This window comes from Erpetoichthys calabaricus, chromosome 13, assembly GCF_900747795.2.
Source record: "Erpetoichthys calabaricus chromosome 13, fErpCal1.3, whole genome shotgun sequence".
Classification (NCBI taxonomy): domain Eukaryota; kingdom Metazoa; phylum Chordata; class Cladistia; order Polypteriformes; family Polypteridae; genus Erpetoichthys; species Erpetoichthys calabaricus.
This window is the reverse complement of record NC_041406.2, coordinates 4,209,701-4,227,772: the sequence shown is the minus strand read 5'-3', so window position 1 is coordinate 4,227,772 and position 18,072 is coordinate 4,209,701. Positions and strand designations below refer to the sequence as shown.

The following is an 18,072-nucleotide window of genomic DNA, read 5'->3' as shown; positions in this document are numbered from 1 at the left end:
GAAATCTTTGTCTGGGAGAGACCTTGCTGATGCAGTAGAACTACCTTGTGTCTTGTTGCTGTGCTCAATCTTGCCATGACATGAAACTGTCTTCACAACCTCACCTTGGTAGCAGAGTTTGGCTGTTCCTCACCCAGTCTGAAGCTGTTTCTGTTTCAGTTAATGACTGTGTTTCAACCTACGTGTGACATTGATGATCATTAGCACCTGTTTGGTAGAATTGGTTGATCAGACACCTGACTAGAATCCTACAAAATCCCTGACTTTGTGCAAGTGGACCTATAAGAATTGATGCTGGTTTGAAGGCAAAAGGTAGGAACACCAAATATTGATTTGATTTAGATTCCTCTTTTGTTCGCTCACTTTGCATTTTATAAATTGATAACAATAAACAATCATTATTTATATTTCTGAAAGCATTCTCTGTTTACAGCATTTTTCACACCTGCCTAAAACTTTTGCACAGTACTGTTTGTCGTGTGGTGTCCCTCAGGGTTTGGTCCTTGGGTCATCACTCTTTCTACTTTATACCCTTCCTTCGTTATATTCAGTTATATCTTAGGACAACTCACCTCCCAGCACACTCACTGACTGCATCACTGATCTTAAGCTATGGATGGAATATCACTTTCTCAAACTTAATGAAGTGTTCCTGGTCGGTCCAAACTCCCTGCTCTCTAAGGCCTCCAACTTCTCTGATGTTAAACCTGCTCCTGTTGTCAAAAATCTTGGTGTTTTGTTGTATTCATCACTTAACTCTGAGCTACACATTAGGTCTCTTTCCAAAATTTCATTCTATCATCTCCATCATGTTGCCCGCTTCTGTCCATTTCTGTCCTTTAGTGAAGCTCAGACTCTGGTTCATTGTCTCATAGCGTCTCGTGTTGATTACTGTTATTCCCTCTTCATCGGCCTCCCTGCACAATCTACACAGAGGCTCAGGCACATTTAGAACTCGGCAGCCACACAAGGCGTTGTACTCACCTCTCCCCTGTTCTCTCCCAACTTCACTGTTTCCATCAAGGGTTAAATTCAAGATTCTGCTTCTCACCGTCAAAGCCCTACATGACCTTTGCCCCCCTCTACCTCACTCCGCTCCATACACTCCTCATCGCTCTCTCAGGTCTCCTTACTGTCCCACACACCAGACTCTCCACCCTGGCGGGCAGCTCCTTCAGTGTGATGGCCCTTCTTCCTCAGTCTCTCTGAGTTTGCTCCTCTTCCTCCCCCTTTAAATCTCAACTCAAAACTTTCCTCTTCAATGAACTTTTGTCTTCTGTGTCATTTTTTTTTTAACACTCTGTATGTAAAGTGACCTTGGGTTTGTGAAAGGCGCTTTATCAATGCAACTTATTATTATTATTATTATATACGCCATCATTCAAAAAGAGCGTCCATGTGAGGTTCCATCAAATATGGCGCCATACATTCGGATGTTGTTGCGAAGTAGCTAAAAAAATAAAAGATGGCACAGAAGATGGTATGTGAGACTTTTAAAATGTATCGCGTCATTACGATGGGGAATATGTGACACTTGAATATAAAAGCACCACAAAGGCATTTGTATGTCGGCATTTTGCTTCACCACATATAACCATCAAACATGGAAGTGCACACATCGATTCTCAAAGCTGCTTGCTGTCACATGTAGATAGCAAACAGAGACTCTGACGTCACATCCTGACTTCTATCACACTGCGCCCCTGCCCGAAGTTTTGCTGGTACTGCAACTCGTGCACGCATCACGTTAATTTTTGGGGACATGCTCAGAGGACGCGTCAAATGAACACTGGGAACGCATGACAGCCATGATGCGTGTGTGTCCACGTTCTGCACCTGAAGTCTAAATGAGCCCTTAAGGCCTTCCTGTGGGGTTTGGCTTATAGAATATCTTAAACTGAATCCCCCCTTGGCACACCAGTTCAAGGCACAGACCCCAAAAAACCGACAATAAAGTTCACATCCTGAGTCAGTCCTAAAGACACAGGGGTTAGGGATAGTTAGACATGAAGGAACACCAAGCCTAATGAAACACTAAACTTACAATTGGAATGTCCGGCTTACAAATAAAGACATGTAGAAAATTTATCAACTTTTTAATTACCCACAACGTGTGAAAACAAGACCAGAGAAAACACCAAATGAAGCCAGAAGAAATTCCAAAGAGAGTCCTTACCTTCTCGATTTCCTCCACTGAAATGCCTGTCGCTGAATGTGGCGGCGCTGCTTCCACGCGGCTCATCGTGAGGTTTGCATTCTCTCTGCCGTATTCTTCCACGACACACAGTTCAGCCTCCACTCCATCACCACCGGGGCTGCTCACCGACGAGTGTCGTCGTCCATTTAAAATCATCCCATAAAATGCTCTCCTGATAGGCAGGACGCACGTGTGGGCATTCGGCCGCTCGGAGTTCTCGACTTGAGGAATTAGGAAAACCCGTTGCAGAACTAAAAGATCGACGACCGTTTTAGGCAGCTGTGCTTTCTCTAATGCGGTGAGAGTCCAGCGTGGCAGCAGTGATCTCAGCTGGATGTCATCGGTTGTAGACGTCCAGCTTGTGAAAAAACCTGACAGATTTCTTTCTGGTATTTTATACACCTGCATTTGGGAGGAGAGATATTCTCGCACCTCTTCTCTGTCAGAGACGGGCAGAACATTCAGCACGTTCTCCATGGCGACTTTTAGGTCTTGGAATGGTGACAGCCATGTCAGAAGACTATGGACAGTGGCCTGCTTCTTCCCTCTATATGCTGACATGTGGCTACTGGAGGCCACGTGACGGTAAAAGCGATACATCACTTTCATATCGGAATAATCGTTGCTATTGATCACAGCAAACAGAGGAAGGAGATCCTTATTCATTCCCTTGAAATTAGCGCAAAAATTTTCAATGAAATAACACTTAGCCGGGATGCGCCCCTGTGAGGCGTTCTCCCACTGAAACTGGGTCAGGGGACAAAATCCTCCCTTGAGGTCAAAGATGAAAAAATCCATGTCTGTTGACAAAACAGGACAATTCCATTGGTTAGCCAAGGCAGCGATCTCCTTGTCCGCTTCCAACAAGCACTGGACCAACGGAACCCCAAGTTTCGATAAGACCTGAATGAAGACATTCCTCGACAGCAGTGGCAGTACCCTACCTTTGCGCCCCATGGAGAGGTCATGTGCACTTTTGATGTGCCCTTCGGCCCGCAGTTTAGTCGTTTCTAATTTGTGGTCAGTGTGGTTGCAGCAGCCATCCAGAACAACGAACGGTTGAATGTTGCAGGTGGACAGAGTTTGGAAAAACCTCTTTAAAGCCTCCGCGTACAAGTCGTAATCTCCTCCATGTCGCTCGTCGAGACTCGAGTTGTGGTAAAATTTAAAATAAAAGTTGTTGCCATCAATGATGATCTTGGTGTTCGTCAGCTTTACATCTCTGAAAAATTGAATAGGGATGACCCAATGACGTCATGTGTCACAAGTTACTGTTATAACAGAGTAGCATCTGAGAGCCATCGTCGACAACAAGAGCTCAAAATGGTGGGAGCTGTTTATAGATAGATAGATAGATAGATAGATAGATAGATAGATAGATAGATAGATAGATAGATAGATAGATATGTAAAGTACTGGCACTATATAAAAGATAGATAGCATAGTTGGCAGAATTAGATAGATAGATAGATAGATAGATAGATAGATAGATAGATAGATAGATAGATAGATAGATAGATAGATAGATAGATAGATAGATAGATAGATAGATAGATAGATAGATAGATAGCGTAGTTGGCAGGATTAGATAGATAGATAGATAGATAGCAGTTTAAATATCCATTTATCCATCTCAAGGGAGAAGTGTAGCATTTTGATATTTAGATAAATAGATGAATAAATATAACAACCCCCCCCCCCAATACACAGTAGAATTCCTAAACACAAAAGAAGGATTAAGACAGTTTAGCTGATTTATATGATTTGAATACTTTGAAATATTGTAACATAACTTGAGGCCATCTTGTGGCCAGGCCGCTGCCCTGTTTAGTGGGTCCAGGCTGGACTTCAGGCTACATGCCATGATGGTTCACTCACAAGGCCTCACGTGTTCCCATAACAGGGCCCTCCAAAGCACACAGTTGGCATTGCCACTCAGCTTGCCACTTACAGCAGCGTCCCTTACAAGCAAGCCGTCATGGCTGCTGGTCACAACTCACACAGAAGGCTGTGAATCCTGTAACTGCTCAGGCAGGTGAGCCCAAGATGACGGCTGTGGTTTATTGACCGTTGTCTTCTGCCAGGTCGTTTGTGTTCTTTTCTGTATTCGCTGTTTGATATTTTTGGTTTGTCCAAAACTTTTTGAAGGTGTAAAAATAAAACTTTGCAGTTACCTCACTGAAACAACCCGATGTTCACCGATGCTAGCAACTGCCAAGGCTTTAGGAGTCGGTTTCCCAGCTAATCCAGATCTCATAGGGACACGGGGGGACGCCTTAGTGCAGCCCTCTGCATCACAGCCCACTCTCCCAGAAGTGAGCAGCCAATCACTGGAGGTTTCCCAGGGACGAGTGTCTCAGGGTGTAAGGTGTTTTATAGGTCACTTCTTGTCCACCAATCAGTAAGGAGCCCAGAGACCTCTTAGTTCCTTTCACAAAGACGTAATGCTCACTCGGGGTAAACGTATTCACAAGAAGTCTGACAAACGAGACCACTCAGGTCACTTCTCTCCTGTTTGTTTAGCTAACAGCTCAGCTGTCTCAACATCTCATCTCGATTCTTCTTAAAGGTTGTCAGGGTTTCTGTTTCAACTCCATGCCTCAGGCGTTTGTTCAGAGTCCCACAACTCTTTGTGTCAAGATCATCTTCCTGGCTTCAGTCCTAAATGATCGTCCCCTGAATTTCCACTGATGTCCTCGAGTATGTGATTCACCCTTAAGTTGATTAACTTCTGCTGGATCTCCTTTATGAATGCCTTAGAATTTTAAATACCTAGACGAGGTCCCCATGCACTCTCCTCTGCTCGAGTCTGTCACAATAAGACCGGTCCTTAGGTCTCCCACAATGCACCTGGTTGCTCTCCTCTGCTCATCTTCAAATGCTGTTGTGGTGACCAGAACTCCACACGATCCTCCAGATGCATTCTTGCCACTGCAGTATATAGTGAGAGCGTAACGTCTGTTGATTTCTAGTCAACAGTTTTTGGGATTTATCCTATCATTTCATTTTTCTTTTTAATCGCTTCTGTGCATTGCTTAGATGATGAAAATGTTGTGTCCACATAAATCCCCAAATCCTTTCCAGTGGTTGCTTCTTGTGGCTCAGCGTCTTCCATCTTGTATTTAGAATTGATGTTCCTTTTGCCCCCCGTCAGGCACTTTGCACTTTTCTTCATCAAACTCAATTTTCCAAGAGTTTGCCCAGTTCTAAAGCTCAGCGTCTGCCATTCTTTCAGATTTAGCGTCATCTGCAAATTTCACAACCAGAATCGATGTCATTAATATAAAATAGAAAAAGTCACGGACCCAGGACAGACCCCAGAGGAAACAATAAAATGAAAAAAACAACAATAGGTAAACACACACACACAAAAATTAACATTCATCCATCCATTTTCCAACCCGCTGAATCCAAACACAGGGTCACGGGGGTCTGCTGGAGCCAATCCCAGCCAACACAGGGCACAAGGCAGGAACCAATCCCAGGCAGGGTGCCAACCCACCGCAGGACAAAAATTAACATGCCATTATTTATTAAAAACAGGAATTCAGATAACAAATAATAGTATTGCATTACAATGCGTCTGCCACCTCACCCCATGGTGCCCCCTTCAGCAGTGCTAGCTTGACCAGTTCCTCTCATCGTCTGTCCTACTCTACTGCCCTTTGATGTTTCACAGCTTTCTTGACCCCCTGGCCCTCTTCAGGTCCTACGGGTCTCTGGGGTGGCCATTCCCCATTCCTGCATTTTTCCACGTCTTTAGCGGTCATCTTGTGCAGTGTGTCGCATGTTGAGGTCCAAAGCACCACCCCGACATTCAATGCTTGGAAATGAAGTTCTTTAGGTGAAGCACCTTTATCGTTTTTATTAAATGCCACAGCCTCTCAGTGGTTGGCCTTTCCAAACACCACGTGTGTCACCTGGTCACCCCCAAAGCACTTTATTCCAGAATTTTCTTGCTATGCTGCAGCGGACTCTTCCACTAAAGCCATTCTTGTTCAAATCCTTCTTCACTCTGGACTTGTAAATTCTGACATTTTGCTTATAATTATGCGCCTGAAGTGGGTATGCAAGAATCTTATTATGGCCCCATAGTGATGAACCTCAGTAAGCAGGGAACTTACAGCCATCCCCTTCAAAATAAGAGTGATACATGTTGGTCTATCGCAATCAAGGAGAAGAGGGTCCCTCTGGAGGACAGAGCGTGGTGCTTTTAGCTTTCGCAGTTTGAGCAGTTGAATCAGGGAATTTGGGGGTCTGTTCTTAAAAATCCATTCAATTGAGGAGTGGGGTATCAACATTTACCCCTTGAAGCAGAGAGTGATTTGCAGAGGGTCCCACCCTAAAGAACCTCACGGTTTCGGAGGAGTGGGGATGTTGGGGGCAGTGGTGTTGCTTTGAAGACAGGTCATTGGCTATTGATGGGTCCCCCTCCAGTGCCCCCTCTGCATCCCCACTGTTTGCACCCCCTGCCTTTAGATCCCCAGATGCAAGTCTGAGTCATTCTGAAAAGGTTCAAACGCACAGCCGGCAGTCGAGGGGAAAGAGCACTACAGGAGCTTAGGGTGTTAAATAGATCCTTAATTTGATATGAACTTAATTTTAATAATTTAACTTAAATACTTTAAATTTATTAAAAAGGGTTAAGCAGTTTAGTAATCCAAATTCAAATTTTAAACAGGAGGCCAGTACCATGTAAGGCCTCATTGATGCTGAGAGTTTTTGGAGGTTTGTCCGGACGAGTCAGTCCTCCTTGAAGGCCGTGTCCACAGGAGATGCACAGATGATCCAGCAACTCAAACCGAGAGTCGCTGAACTGGAGGAGGAGGTGACTAGCAGGCATTGTAGTAGAAAGCTGGCAGACCTGTGCCAGGTGTCCTTGGTGGAGATGGTGTGCACACCTGAAGTGATGCATCCGAAGACTCCAAACTAGACAGACAGACAGACAGAGATAGAGAGGTGGGTCACATTTGGATGTAGGCCAAGGGCACACACTGCCTGGGGGCATCAACCCCAGAGTTAGACGTGTCAAGCCATTTTCAGGACCCTGTGGAGCTGATTGGTGACTCTGTGAACTCTGAGGTGGTAAGCAGGCATGAGGAGCTCCAACGGGCCACCTCAAAACAAGTCCCCACAAAGAGAGAGTTTGTAATTAAAGGGTGACATGATTATGAAAGGAATTAGTCCAGTGGATCGAGACAGTGACTTTAAAATGAGTTCAACAAGAACATGGGTACACAGTTGGAAACTTATTTTGGGTAAATTTCACACAAGCATTAGGAAGTTTTTCTTCACATGGAGAACCACAGATATCCGGAATAAGTGACCAATAAGCGTGGTAGACAGGAGAACTCCGGGGACATTTAAACTCAACTTGATGCTTTGGAGGAATTAAGTGGTGTCACACACGTGAGAGTAGGAGGCAGCTAAAGGGATTAAGTGACGGTAATACCACATTTGACGAGGGGGCGGCGGGGTGCACTGACTGTCTTTCTCAGTTCCCTGAAGACATTCCCCGATAAATCCTGCCAGGTTCCGGTGCCTCCGAAGACCTCACTTCTGGTCCCGGGCCCTTCAATGATATCACTTCTGGCCCAGACGACGTCACTTCTAGTTCCGGCCTCTTAGATGATGTCACTTCCTATACGGGCCTTTAAAGCCGCCATCTTACCACCAATGAATCAGTTCTACTTTGGAGTCAGTCTTGTGAACAACTCTGTTATATTCAAAAGCCTTTTGCAGCCAGGGATATTCTACGGGTGGCTGCCCCAAACCTTCTCACGATGTCTGGTCTGTGTTTCTAGCACAGTGGTTAGGACTGACGAGCTTTGTTGGGCTGAATGGCCTGTTCCCCTCAAACGTTTTTCTAATGTTATAAAAAAAGAAATTGATGACTGTCCATAATATTAAAAATACAGAACTGATGCAATTCATATTATCATTCATTTTTAAAAAGATATAAATGTATTCCCAACAAAAGGCCATATCATTCTTGTAAATTTATAATACAGAAAACGGCGTCGTGCACGTTGAGTAAAGCTGTGATCCATCAGATTTGTATGCTTCAGATGTCACACAAACGTTAAAAACAAGTGAGCGGAGGATTCTGGGTGACATTTAATCTTCATCAGGTGACAAAACTGCAAATTGATTACCTGTGTGTTGAAGAGATTTCTTGCTCTCATTCTTGCTCATTTTTGATTTGCTGTCTTTCTTTTGAGCCACAGATTTTTTGTCCGTTTTCTTTGGGTGGAAAAAATGCAAAGGTAACTCTGAAGTGACGGCCGTCAGAAGATTCTCGTAGAGTCCGGAGACCAACGCAGACCCAGATAGCAGGGACTCTGGAGTGGCTTTAGAATCGAGCTGCTGGAGCACTTGATGCATGAAGGTACCGCTGTAGAGCCTGCGAGGAGAAAACCAGAGATGTAGGGTTTAACTTTATCTGCAGTGCATTTTTACCTTGCACTGCTTTTACAAGGGCAGTGAAGATTTTCACTCGTTTTGTGCGCTCACTTCATACATCAGAGAGAGACAATCCCAGCAGTCAGCGGCTATAATCGAGCGCTCTCGGGCTTCACACCCTCACACAAGCGGCCTGCTCTCCTGCTGCTTTGCCTGCTGATCTATGAGCCTCTGAAAAGCATCTGCTAATGAGAGTGCCTGGGGTCTGAGGGCGACCCGTCTACAGCAGGGCCGTGACGATCATCTGTGGCTTAAATGCAGAAGAGAGTCTGTGCACTGCTTGAAGATTCAACCTCATCTTTTCAATGACATGCACTTTAGTAAGGCTGAAAATTACACTTTATCTTTTATAATGACTAAGATTAAACTTATTTATCAGAATCACATGCAAGAAATTTTCGAAAACTAGAAAATGGTGATGATCTTGACGTTACATCATACCATGTCTGTTTAGAGAACACTGGCTGCTTTATTAGGAAAGGTAGCAACATTTGAGTGAGTGTGGCCTGTTGTGGCCATGGGGATGAAGCAAACACTCTCTTAACGGTGAATGGAGATACTTTGCTGTTGCCTCCATCTCCTTCAATCAGTTCCTTTGTTGCTGTCTTGGAGTTCAGTTGAACTTTTCACAACAAAGATCATTCATCTCTGGTAGGTAATTTGTTCTTTCCTCCTGAATGATGTATGTCTGTGTGGTACCTAGATAGTTAAGTTTGTGTTCAGAAGCTCAATATGCCTTCAGTTGTTTGGAACTTGGTGCTATGAAAGAACCTGACTTGTAGAGGTCCACAATTTCACTGCACTGGTTGTAAAAGTAGGCCATTAAATACAGACACAGGTGTACTCTCATTAACTCAATTCAGAGAAATTTCCAAACAGAGGCTTATAAGAGTCATAACATTCATTGTAGAGGGAGAAGTGCTGCTCAGATTAAATAAGCTGAAATCGAACAAATCACCAGGACCAGTTAATATTTATCCTCGAGTTCTTAAGGAGGTTAGCGAGTACAGATATAAACCCTTGACACATATTTTTAGGAAGTCACTGCACACTGGAGAGATTCTGAAGGACTGGAAAATGGCAAATATCATCCCATTATATAAAAAGGGTGACAGGGCAGATCCAAGAAAACTATAGGCCAGTAAGCTTAGCATGCATCACAGGAAAATTAATGGAAGGAATTATTAAGGATAAGATCGAGCAACACCTGGCAAGAACAGGAGTTATTAGGAACAGTCAGCATGGTGTCAGAAGAGGGAGGTCGTGTTTTACTAACATGCTGGAATTCTATGAGGAGGCAACAAAAGGATACAATCAAAGTGGAGCTTATGATATTATTTATCTGGACTTTCAGAAAGCATTTGATAAGGTGCCACATGAGAGGGTGGGCATCAAATTAAAAGAGGTGGGAGTTCAGGGTGATGTTTGTAGATGGGTGCAGAATTGGCTCAGACACAGGAAGCAGAGGGTGATGGTGCGAGGAACCTCATCAGAATTGGCCGATGTTAAGAGTGGTGTTCCACAGGGGTCAGTGCTGGGGCCGCCGCTATTTTTAATATATATAAATGATTTAGATAGTAATATAAGTAACAAGTTGGTTAAGTTTGCAGATGATACCAAGATAGGTGGATTAGCAGATAGTTTGGAATCCGTTATATCATTACAGAAGGACCTGGATAGCACACAGGCTTGGGCAGATTTGTGGCACATGAAATTTAATGTCAGTAAATGTAAAGTATTACACATTAGAAGTAAAAATGTTAGGTTTGAATACACAATGGGCGGTCGGAAAATCGAGAGTCCACCTAATGAGAAGGATTTAGGAGTCATAGTGGACTCTAAGCTATTGACTTCCTGACAGTGTTCAGAAGCCATTAAGAAGGCTCACAGACTGTTAGGATATCTAGCACGATGTGTGGAGTACAAGTCACAGGAGGTTCTGCTCAACCTTTATTACACACTGGTGAGGCCTCATCTTGAGTACAGTGTGCAGTTTTGGTCTCCAGGCTACAAAAATGACATAGCAGCACTAGAGAAGGTCCAGAGAAGAGCGACTAGGCTGATTCAGGGCTACAGAGGTTGAATTATCAGGAAAGATTAAAAGAGCTGAGCCTTTACAGTTTAAGCAAAAGAAGATTAAGAGGTGACCTGAGTGAAGTGTTTAAAATTATGAAGGGAATTAGTGCAGTGGATCGAGACTGTTATTTTAAAATGAGTTCATCAAGAACACAGGGACACAGTTGGAAACTTGTTAAGGGTAAATTTTGCACAAACATTAGGAAGTTTTTCTTTACACAAAGAACGATAGAAACTTGGAATAAGTTACCAAGTAGTGTGGTAGACATTAAGACGTTGGGGACTTTCAAAACTCGACTTGATGTTTTCTTGGAAGAAATAAGTGGATAGTACTGGCAAGCTTTGTTGGGCTGAATGGCCTGTTCTCGTCTAGAGTGTTCTAATGTTCTAATTTCTGGAATCTTCCAGGCTGTTTAAACAGATAATCAGCTTGGTGGATGGAAACTGAAAATCTGGTCTAGTGAAAAAAGTAAAGGCTGAAATAAATCTGAATCTAAGTTATTATTTTGACATTACCACCTATGGAAATAGTGTGTGTTATGGTGTATAAAATCTGTACATTTTGGTTTAATTTTCCATTATATTTTGGTCAAGATAAAACAACAGATGAACTAAATTAAAGACAAATCAAAGCAGGTTTTCTTACACCATAACACTTTTAAAACAGCTGTTTCCAGCATTGAAAGGAAGACATTTCTGGTGGTTCAATTACTTTATAACCTGGGAAAGGATGCTGTGCTGACACCCCAGGCTATTGATTACTTTATGGATGGATATTTGGGATAAGAATGTGGTTTACAGCCTGGGAAAAGGGAAGACTGGGGCAATATCAAAGAACTTTATTATCTGGGAAAGAGTTTGAGCAAAATTCATCAATCACATTGACAGCCAGCCAATCAGGTGCATGTGTTGTGAAACCAAGGCATGACATTTCATAATATATATGCCTTGGTTTGAAAGAGGAAGGAGAGAGGAGGAGAAGAGGGAGAAGAAGCAAAGAGAAGGAGGAGAAGAAGAGGAACAGACGAAGACTGCATTGGTCGTCAGAAAGGCATCATGAACATCGATTGCTAAATCAAACGCCTCCCTGGGACATTCATCCTTGTCATCTGTAACTTTTTCGTAAGCTTTTCCTAAAGACTATATATATATATTCAGACTTTCCTATCAGTACCTATTTTCTATTATTCTTTGTTCCAGTGGTATTATTATTATTCTTGTAATACCATGCTGCTTTTAACTTTCTATGCTTTGTCTTAATGTCTAGAGTGATTGAATTAATAAGTTAGATTTCTTTGAGCACCTGGTGTAGCCAGATTTTTTGCCATTATTTCTGTGCTGCGAGGTTTATAAGGCTGAGAGTGAGGGCACTGCTCGAAAGAAGGGACAGTACGATAAAAAGAAGGTATTCTTGGCTGATAATTGGCCTCTAGTCAAGAGTGCTGAGTCTTTGTATGCTTAAATGTATTCTTGTAGACCAAAAGTAATATGTAGGTCTGAGATATCACTAAAACATCGTATGTTGTTCATGCCGATAATAAGTAAGTCTCTTGAAGTGCTGAGTGACAGGCTGATGTGTGGTTTAAAGTGCTAAGGGTTAATCAGCGTGTGTGTGTCATTCATGGGGCACTGTTGTGTTTAGGGTCTGTGTGTGTGTGTGTTCATTTTAAAGTGCAACAGTAGAACAACCCGATAACGAACTTGACGAGAACATTTACCCTTGAGAAAACAGGTAAAGGGTAAGTAGAGGGAAATACTACGATAATACAGTCTGCTCTGTGTGTCCGTATCTATACCCTGTGACAGACTGGCACCCTGTCCTGGGTTTGTTTCCCACCTTGCTCCCTATGCTAACTGGGCTGAGCTCCAGCAGACCCTCATGACCCTGTTCAGGGCAAAGTGGGTTAGGAAATGACTGACTGACTTATGGAAATAAAGAAGATCCCCTAACTGACTTAAAGGATAAGGTTTGCTAAACACAGAAGGCACATTTTCTTAATTCAAAACCTTTGCTACTTCATATTGTAGACGTTTTAAGGGCTTTTTCCCCATTGGGACCCTGGTACCTTTTAGCTTCATTATAGAACACAAGAGCAGTCGTTATGTTTTTAATTTATAAAATATGCTTCACTTTAGGACACAATTTCATGCGGCAAATTAAAATATACCATGATTGTGAGGAAATCACTTTGATTTGAAAAATACAGAACTTATTCTTTTTACATGAATCCACAGACAGTGAGGTGAAGCCCCCCAAACACACACACACACACACACAGAGTAATGGCTCTCACCCGGACACTTCGGGCTCTTCCAATGGACGGCACAGGAGCTGATTGAGATGCAGGCTTATTTGTAAAGTCGCTTGCCACTGGCTGAAGATGTGGGCAGCATCCCGGTCGAGGAGCTGCTGGGGCCTCGTCCGACGTTCCTGAGGCACATCCCCTGAAGAAGCCGCTGAGCCTAACGAGAGAGTCAGAAGTTAGGATTTCGCATTGCGAGAGCACCAGCACACGAGCGGAGCACAGTCAGCCGTTTGAACAATGAATCACTTCCGGGCCGCAAAGACCCCTTCACTCTTTACGCATGTTATGTTGCAGCCTTGTGCTAAAATTGTTTCAATTCATTTTTTTCTCCCCACATCTAAAAACAGTCAATACCCCAGAATGACAAGCAAAAACAGAAGTTCAGTAATTTTAGCTAATTTATTAAAAATAAAAACCTGACGCAGGTGTTCAGACCCTTTACTCCGTACTTCATTGAAGCCCCTTCGGCAACCATTCCAGGCTGGAGTCTTGTTGTGTCTCACCAGTTACAGTCGAAGCCCATTTAGAGCCCCAGGAGGAGGGTGGAAGGTTATGTTGACAGATGCCGCCCCTGTTGTCCATAGTGGGTCGTTAGTATTATTAGACTTTGACGACCCCCACCTACCCCGCGGTACTCCTTTGTGCATATACCGTAGACTTTAAGAAAAGAACTGCCCAAGTGTACAGATTTTGACTTTCATAAACAGCACCCACACATTATCATCAGGGTACAACAACCTTGCCCCCTTCAGGTCTAGTTTTGTTAATGGCGGCCTCTCATTATCATTGGTGTCCAAGGTGGACCGTAAGAAACACAAATGGAGCCCCCTTTGTGAACATGCAGTGCATCCAGAAAGTATTCACAGCGCATCATCACTTTTTCCACCTTTTTTTATGTTACAGCTTTATTCCATAATGGATTAAATTCATTTCTTTCCTCAGAATTCTGCACACAACACCCCATAATGACAACGTGAAAAAAGTTTACTTGAGGTTTTTGCAAATTTATTAAAAATAAAAAAACTGAGAAATCCCATGTCCATAAGTATTCACAGCCTTTGCTCAATACTTTGTCGATGCCCCTTTGGCAGCAATTACAGCCACAAGTCTTTTTGAACATGATGCCACAAGCTTGGCACACCTATCCTTGGCCAGTGTCGCCCATTCCTCTTTGCAGCACCTCTCAAGCTCCATCATCTGAAAGATGAACCGTCGCCCCAGTCTGAGGTCAAGAGCGCTCTGGAGCAGGTTTTCATCCAGGATGTCTCTGTACATTGCTGCAGTCATCTTTCCCTTTATCCTGACTAGTCTCCCAGTTCTTGCCGCTGAAAAACATCCCCACAGCATGATGCTGCCACCACCATACTTCACTGTAGGGATGGTATTGGCCTGGTGATGAGCGGTGCCTGGTTTCCTCCAAACGTGACGCCTGGCACTCACACCAAAGAGTTCAATCTTTGTTTCATCAGACCAGAGAATTTTCTTTCTCATGGTCTGAGAGTCCTTCAGGTGCCTTTTTGCAAACTCCAGGCGGGCTGCCATGTGCCTTTTACTAAGGAGTGGCTTCCGTCTGGCCACTCTACCATACAGGCCTGACTGGTGGATTGCTGCAGAGATGGTTGTCCTTCTGGAAGGTTCTCCTCTCTCCACAGAGGACCACTGGAGCTCTGACAGAGTGACCATCGGGTTCTTGGTCACCTCCCTGACTAAGGCCCTCCTCCCCCGATCGCTCAGTTTAGATGGCCGGCCAGCTCTAGGAAGAGTCCTGGTGGTTTCGAACTTCTTCCACTTATGGATGATGGAGGCCACTGTGCTCATTGGGACCTTCAAAGCAGCAGAAATTTTTCTGTAACCTTCCCCAGATTTGTGCCTCGAGACAATCCTGTCTCAGAGGTCTACAGACAATTCCTTTGACTTCATGCTTGGTTTGTGCTCTGACATGAACTGTCAACTGTGGGACCTTCTATAGACAGGTGTGTACCCTTCCAAATCATGTCCAGTCAACTGAATTTACCACAGGTGGACTCCAATGAAGCTGCAGAAACATCTCAAGGATGATCAGGGGAAACAGGAGGCACCTGAGCTGAATTTGGAGCTTCACGGCAAAGGCTGTGAATACTTATGTACATGGGATTTCTCAATTTTTTTATTTTCAATAAATTTGCAAAAACCTCAAGTAAACTTTTTTCACGTTGTCATTATGGGGTGTTGTGTGTAGAATTCTGAGGAAAAAAATGAATTTAATCCATTTTGAAATAAGGCTGTAACATAACAAAATGTGAAAAAGTGATGCGCTGTGAATACTTTCAGATGCACTGTATGTACTGCTGACATTATTATCAGACTTCAGCACCCCCATTGGTGTCCCTTTTCTTTTCATAAATGGAGTCCCTCAGACGACGGTGCCTTCCTCAGCTGCCTAGTGGATAAGGACACCCACACAGTATCATCAAGGTGCTTCAATCTTGCCCCCAGCCCTGTGGCACACCAGTGCTTAGGGTGAGGTTACAGTCTCACAGTTTCCATCACTTTCTACTATCCATTGTACAGATCCAACGCCAAAACTGCCCCTTTGAGTGATGGGCTTCAAAACAGGTTTTAGTGCCAATGCACGAGAACACTTCACATGATCTTCACCATCTTATGATCAATCGGTCCGTGGCTCCCCTTTCCCACTGGGCTCTCCTTCTAGCGTCAAGCGCCTGAACTCTCTTGGCCATGGTGTGACCCTCTCCAGGGACAGTGGCAGATGGGCAGTACGTGTGTCACCCTGTAGTGTAGGTGTCCTAAGGAGAGCTCAAGGAAGAAAGAAACGTTGCGTGGAGCCGAAGGGCAGAAGCTCCCTTTGCCCGCTCATCCTTCTCTGTGCACACATCGCGTGTGTTGTTTTGTGTTGCTCCCAAACTAAAGTACAACTGAAATCCTTTCTGTTTTATTCTGGAGACCTCCAAGGGAGAACACAACTGACCAGCAGCTAATCAAAGAGCAGTAAAACTTGTTTAAGTAGCGTAACAAGATGACTAGACAGCCGTATATTGTCTGCGTAGTCCAATACAGCGAAGGTCGGGTTATGACAGCAAACCCTTGTAGCTGCCTTACAGGCAAGGTTATTATAGTTTCGCCTTTTTACAGTTAGGCCCATAAATATTTGGACAGAGACAACTTTTTTCTAATTTTGGTTCTGTACATCACCACAATGAATTTGAAATGAAACAACTCCGATGCAGTTGAAGTGCAGACTTTCAGCTTTAATTCAGTGGGGTGAACAAAACGATTGCATAAAAATGTGAGGCAACTAAAGCATTTTTTGAACACAATCCCTTCATTTCAGGGGCTCAAAAGTAATTGGACAATTGACTCAAAGGCTATTTCATGGGCAGGTGTGGTCAAGTCCGTCGTGATGTCCTTATCAATGAAGCAGATAAAAGGCCTGGAGTTGATTTGAGGTGTGGTGCTTGCATGTGGAAGATTTTGCTGTGAACAGACAACATGCGGTCAAAGGAGCTCTCCATGCAGGTGAAAGAAGCCATCCTTAAGCTGCGAAAACAGAAAAAACCCATCCAAGAAATTGCTCCAATATTACGAGTGGCAAAATCTCCAGTTTGGTCCATCCTGAGAAAGAAAGCAAGCACTGGTGAACTCAGCAACGCAAAAAGACCCGGACGTCCACGGAAGATAACAGTGGTGGATGATCGCAGAATCATTTCCATGGTGAAAAGAAACCCCTTCACAACAGCCAAGAGAGTGAACAACACTCTCCAGGGGGAAGACGGGCGTATCGATATCCAAGTCTACCATAAAGAGAAGACTGCATGAAAGTAAATACAGAGGGTGCACTGCAAGGTGCAAGCCACTCATAAGCCTCAAGAATAGAAAGGCTAGATTGGACTTTGCTAAAGAACATCTAAAAAAGCCAGCACAGTTCTGGAAAAACATTCTTTGGACGGATGAAACCAAGATCAACCTCTACCAGAATGATGGCAAGAAAAAAGTATGGAGAAGGCGTGGAACAGCTCATTATCCAAAGCATAGCACATCATCTGTAAAACACGGTGGAGGGAGGCAGTGTGATGGCTTGGGCGTGCATGGCTGTCAGTGGCACTGGGACACTAGTGTTTATTGATGATGTGACACAGGACAGAAGCAGCCAAATGAATTCTGAGGTGTTCAGAGACATACTGTCTGCTCAAATCCAGCTAAATACAGCAGTCAAGTTGATTCATGATACAGATGGACAATGACCCAAAACATACAGCCAAAGCAACCCAGGAGTTTATTAAAGCAAAGAAGTGGACAATTCTTGAATGGCCAAGTCAGTCACCTGATCTTAACCCAACTGAGCAGGCAGTTCACTTGTTGAAGACTAAACTTCAGACAGAAAGGCCCACAAACAAACAGCAACTGAAAGCCGCTGCAGTAAAGGCCTGGCAGAGCATCAAAAGGAGGAAACCCAACATCTGGTGATGTCCACAAGTTCAAGACTTCAGGCTGTCATTGCCAGCAAAGGGTTTTCAACCAAGGATTAGAAATGAACATTTGATTTCCAGTTATTTAATTTGTCCAATTACTTTTGAGCCCCTGAAATGAAGGGATTGTGTTCACAAAATGCTTTAGTTGCCTCACATTTTTATGCAATCGTTTTGTTCACCTCACTGAATTAAAGCTGAAAGTCTGCACTTCAACTGCATCGGAGTGGTTTCATTTAAAATTCATTGTGGTGATGTACAGAACCAAAATTAGAAAAAAGTTGTCTCTGTCCAAATATTTATGGACCTAACTGTATATTAGTGTTTATTTCTAAATTATTTCTGACCTTACTTGAAAATTCAGTTTAGTTTTAGTTTTCCTTCATTGTGTATTTTTAGTTTTAATTTAGTTTTTATTTCATAAAGACATTTCTATTTTATTTTTATATTTGTTACTTTCAGTTTTAGTTTTAGTAATTATGGTACAGCTAAAGAGCTACTATGGAGTTTAGTTTTGTGTAACAATTGAATAGAACTCTACACATAATGGGTTTGGATACGAGTT

General features: G+C 43.4%; 2 protein-coding genes across 2 annotated transcripts in view; both read right to left on the bottom strand.

Annotated features, from left to right (window-relative positions):
- Positions 1–1,381: 1,381 nt before the first annotated feature.
- LOC114664080 (protein asteroid homolog 1-like) lies at positions 1,382–5,967 on the bottom strand. Its single transcript, XM_051936119.1, has 3 exons — positions 5,852–5,967; positions 2,177–3,419; positions 1,382–1,450 (listed from the first exon to the last, which is right to left on the bottom strand). Exons 1-3 carry the CDS (start codon positions 5,965–5,967, stop codon positions 1,382–1,384), a joined length of 1,428 nt encoding a protein of 475 aa, XP_051792079.1.
- Positions 5,732–18,072, bottom strand: part of LOC114664079 (protein asteroid homolog 1-like) — a 39,295-nt gene continuing 26,954 nt past the window's right edge. Inside the window, 2 exon segments of the mRNA XM_051936118.1 lie at positions 5,732–8,600; positions 13,030–13,198. Of these exon segments, the coding sequence (XP_051792078.1) occupies positions 8,315–8,600; positions 13,030–13,198 (455 nt within the window). The 3' untranslated portion in view covers positions 5,732–8,314.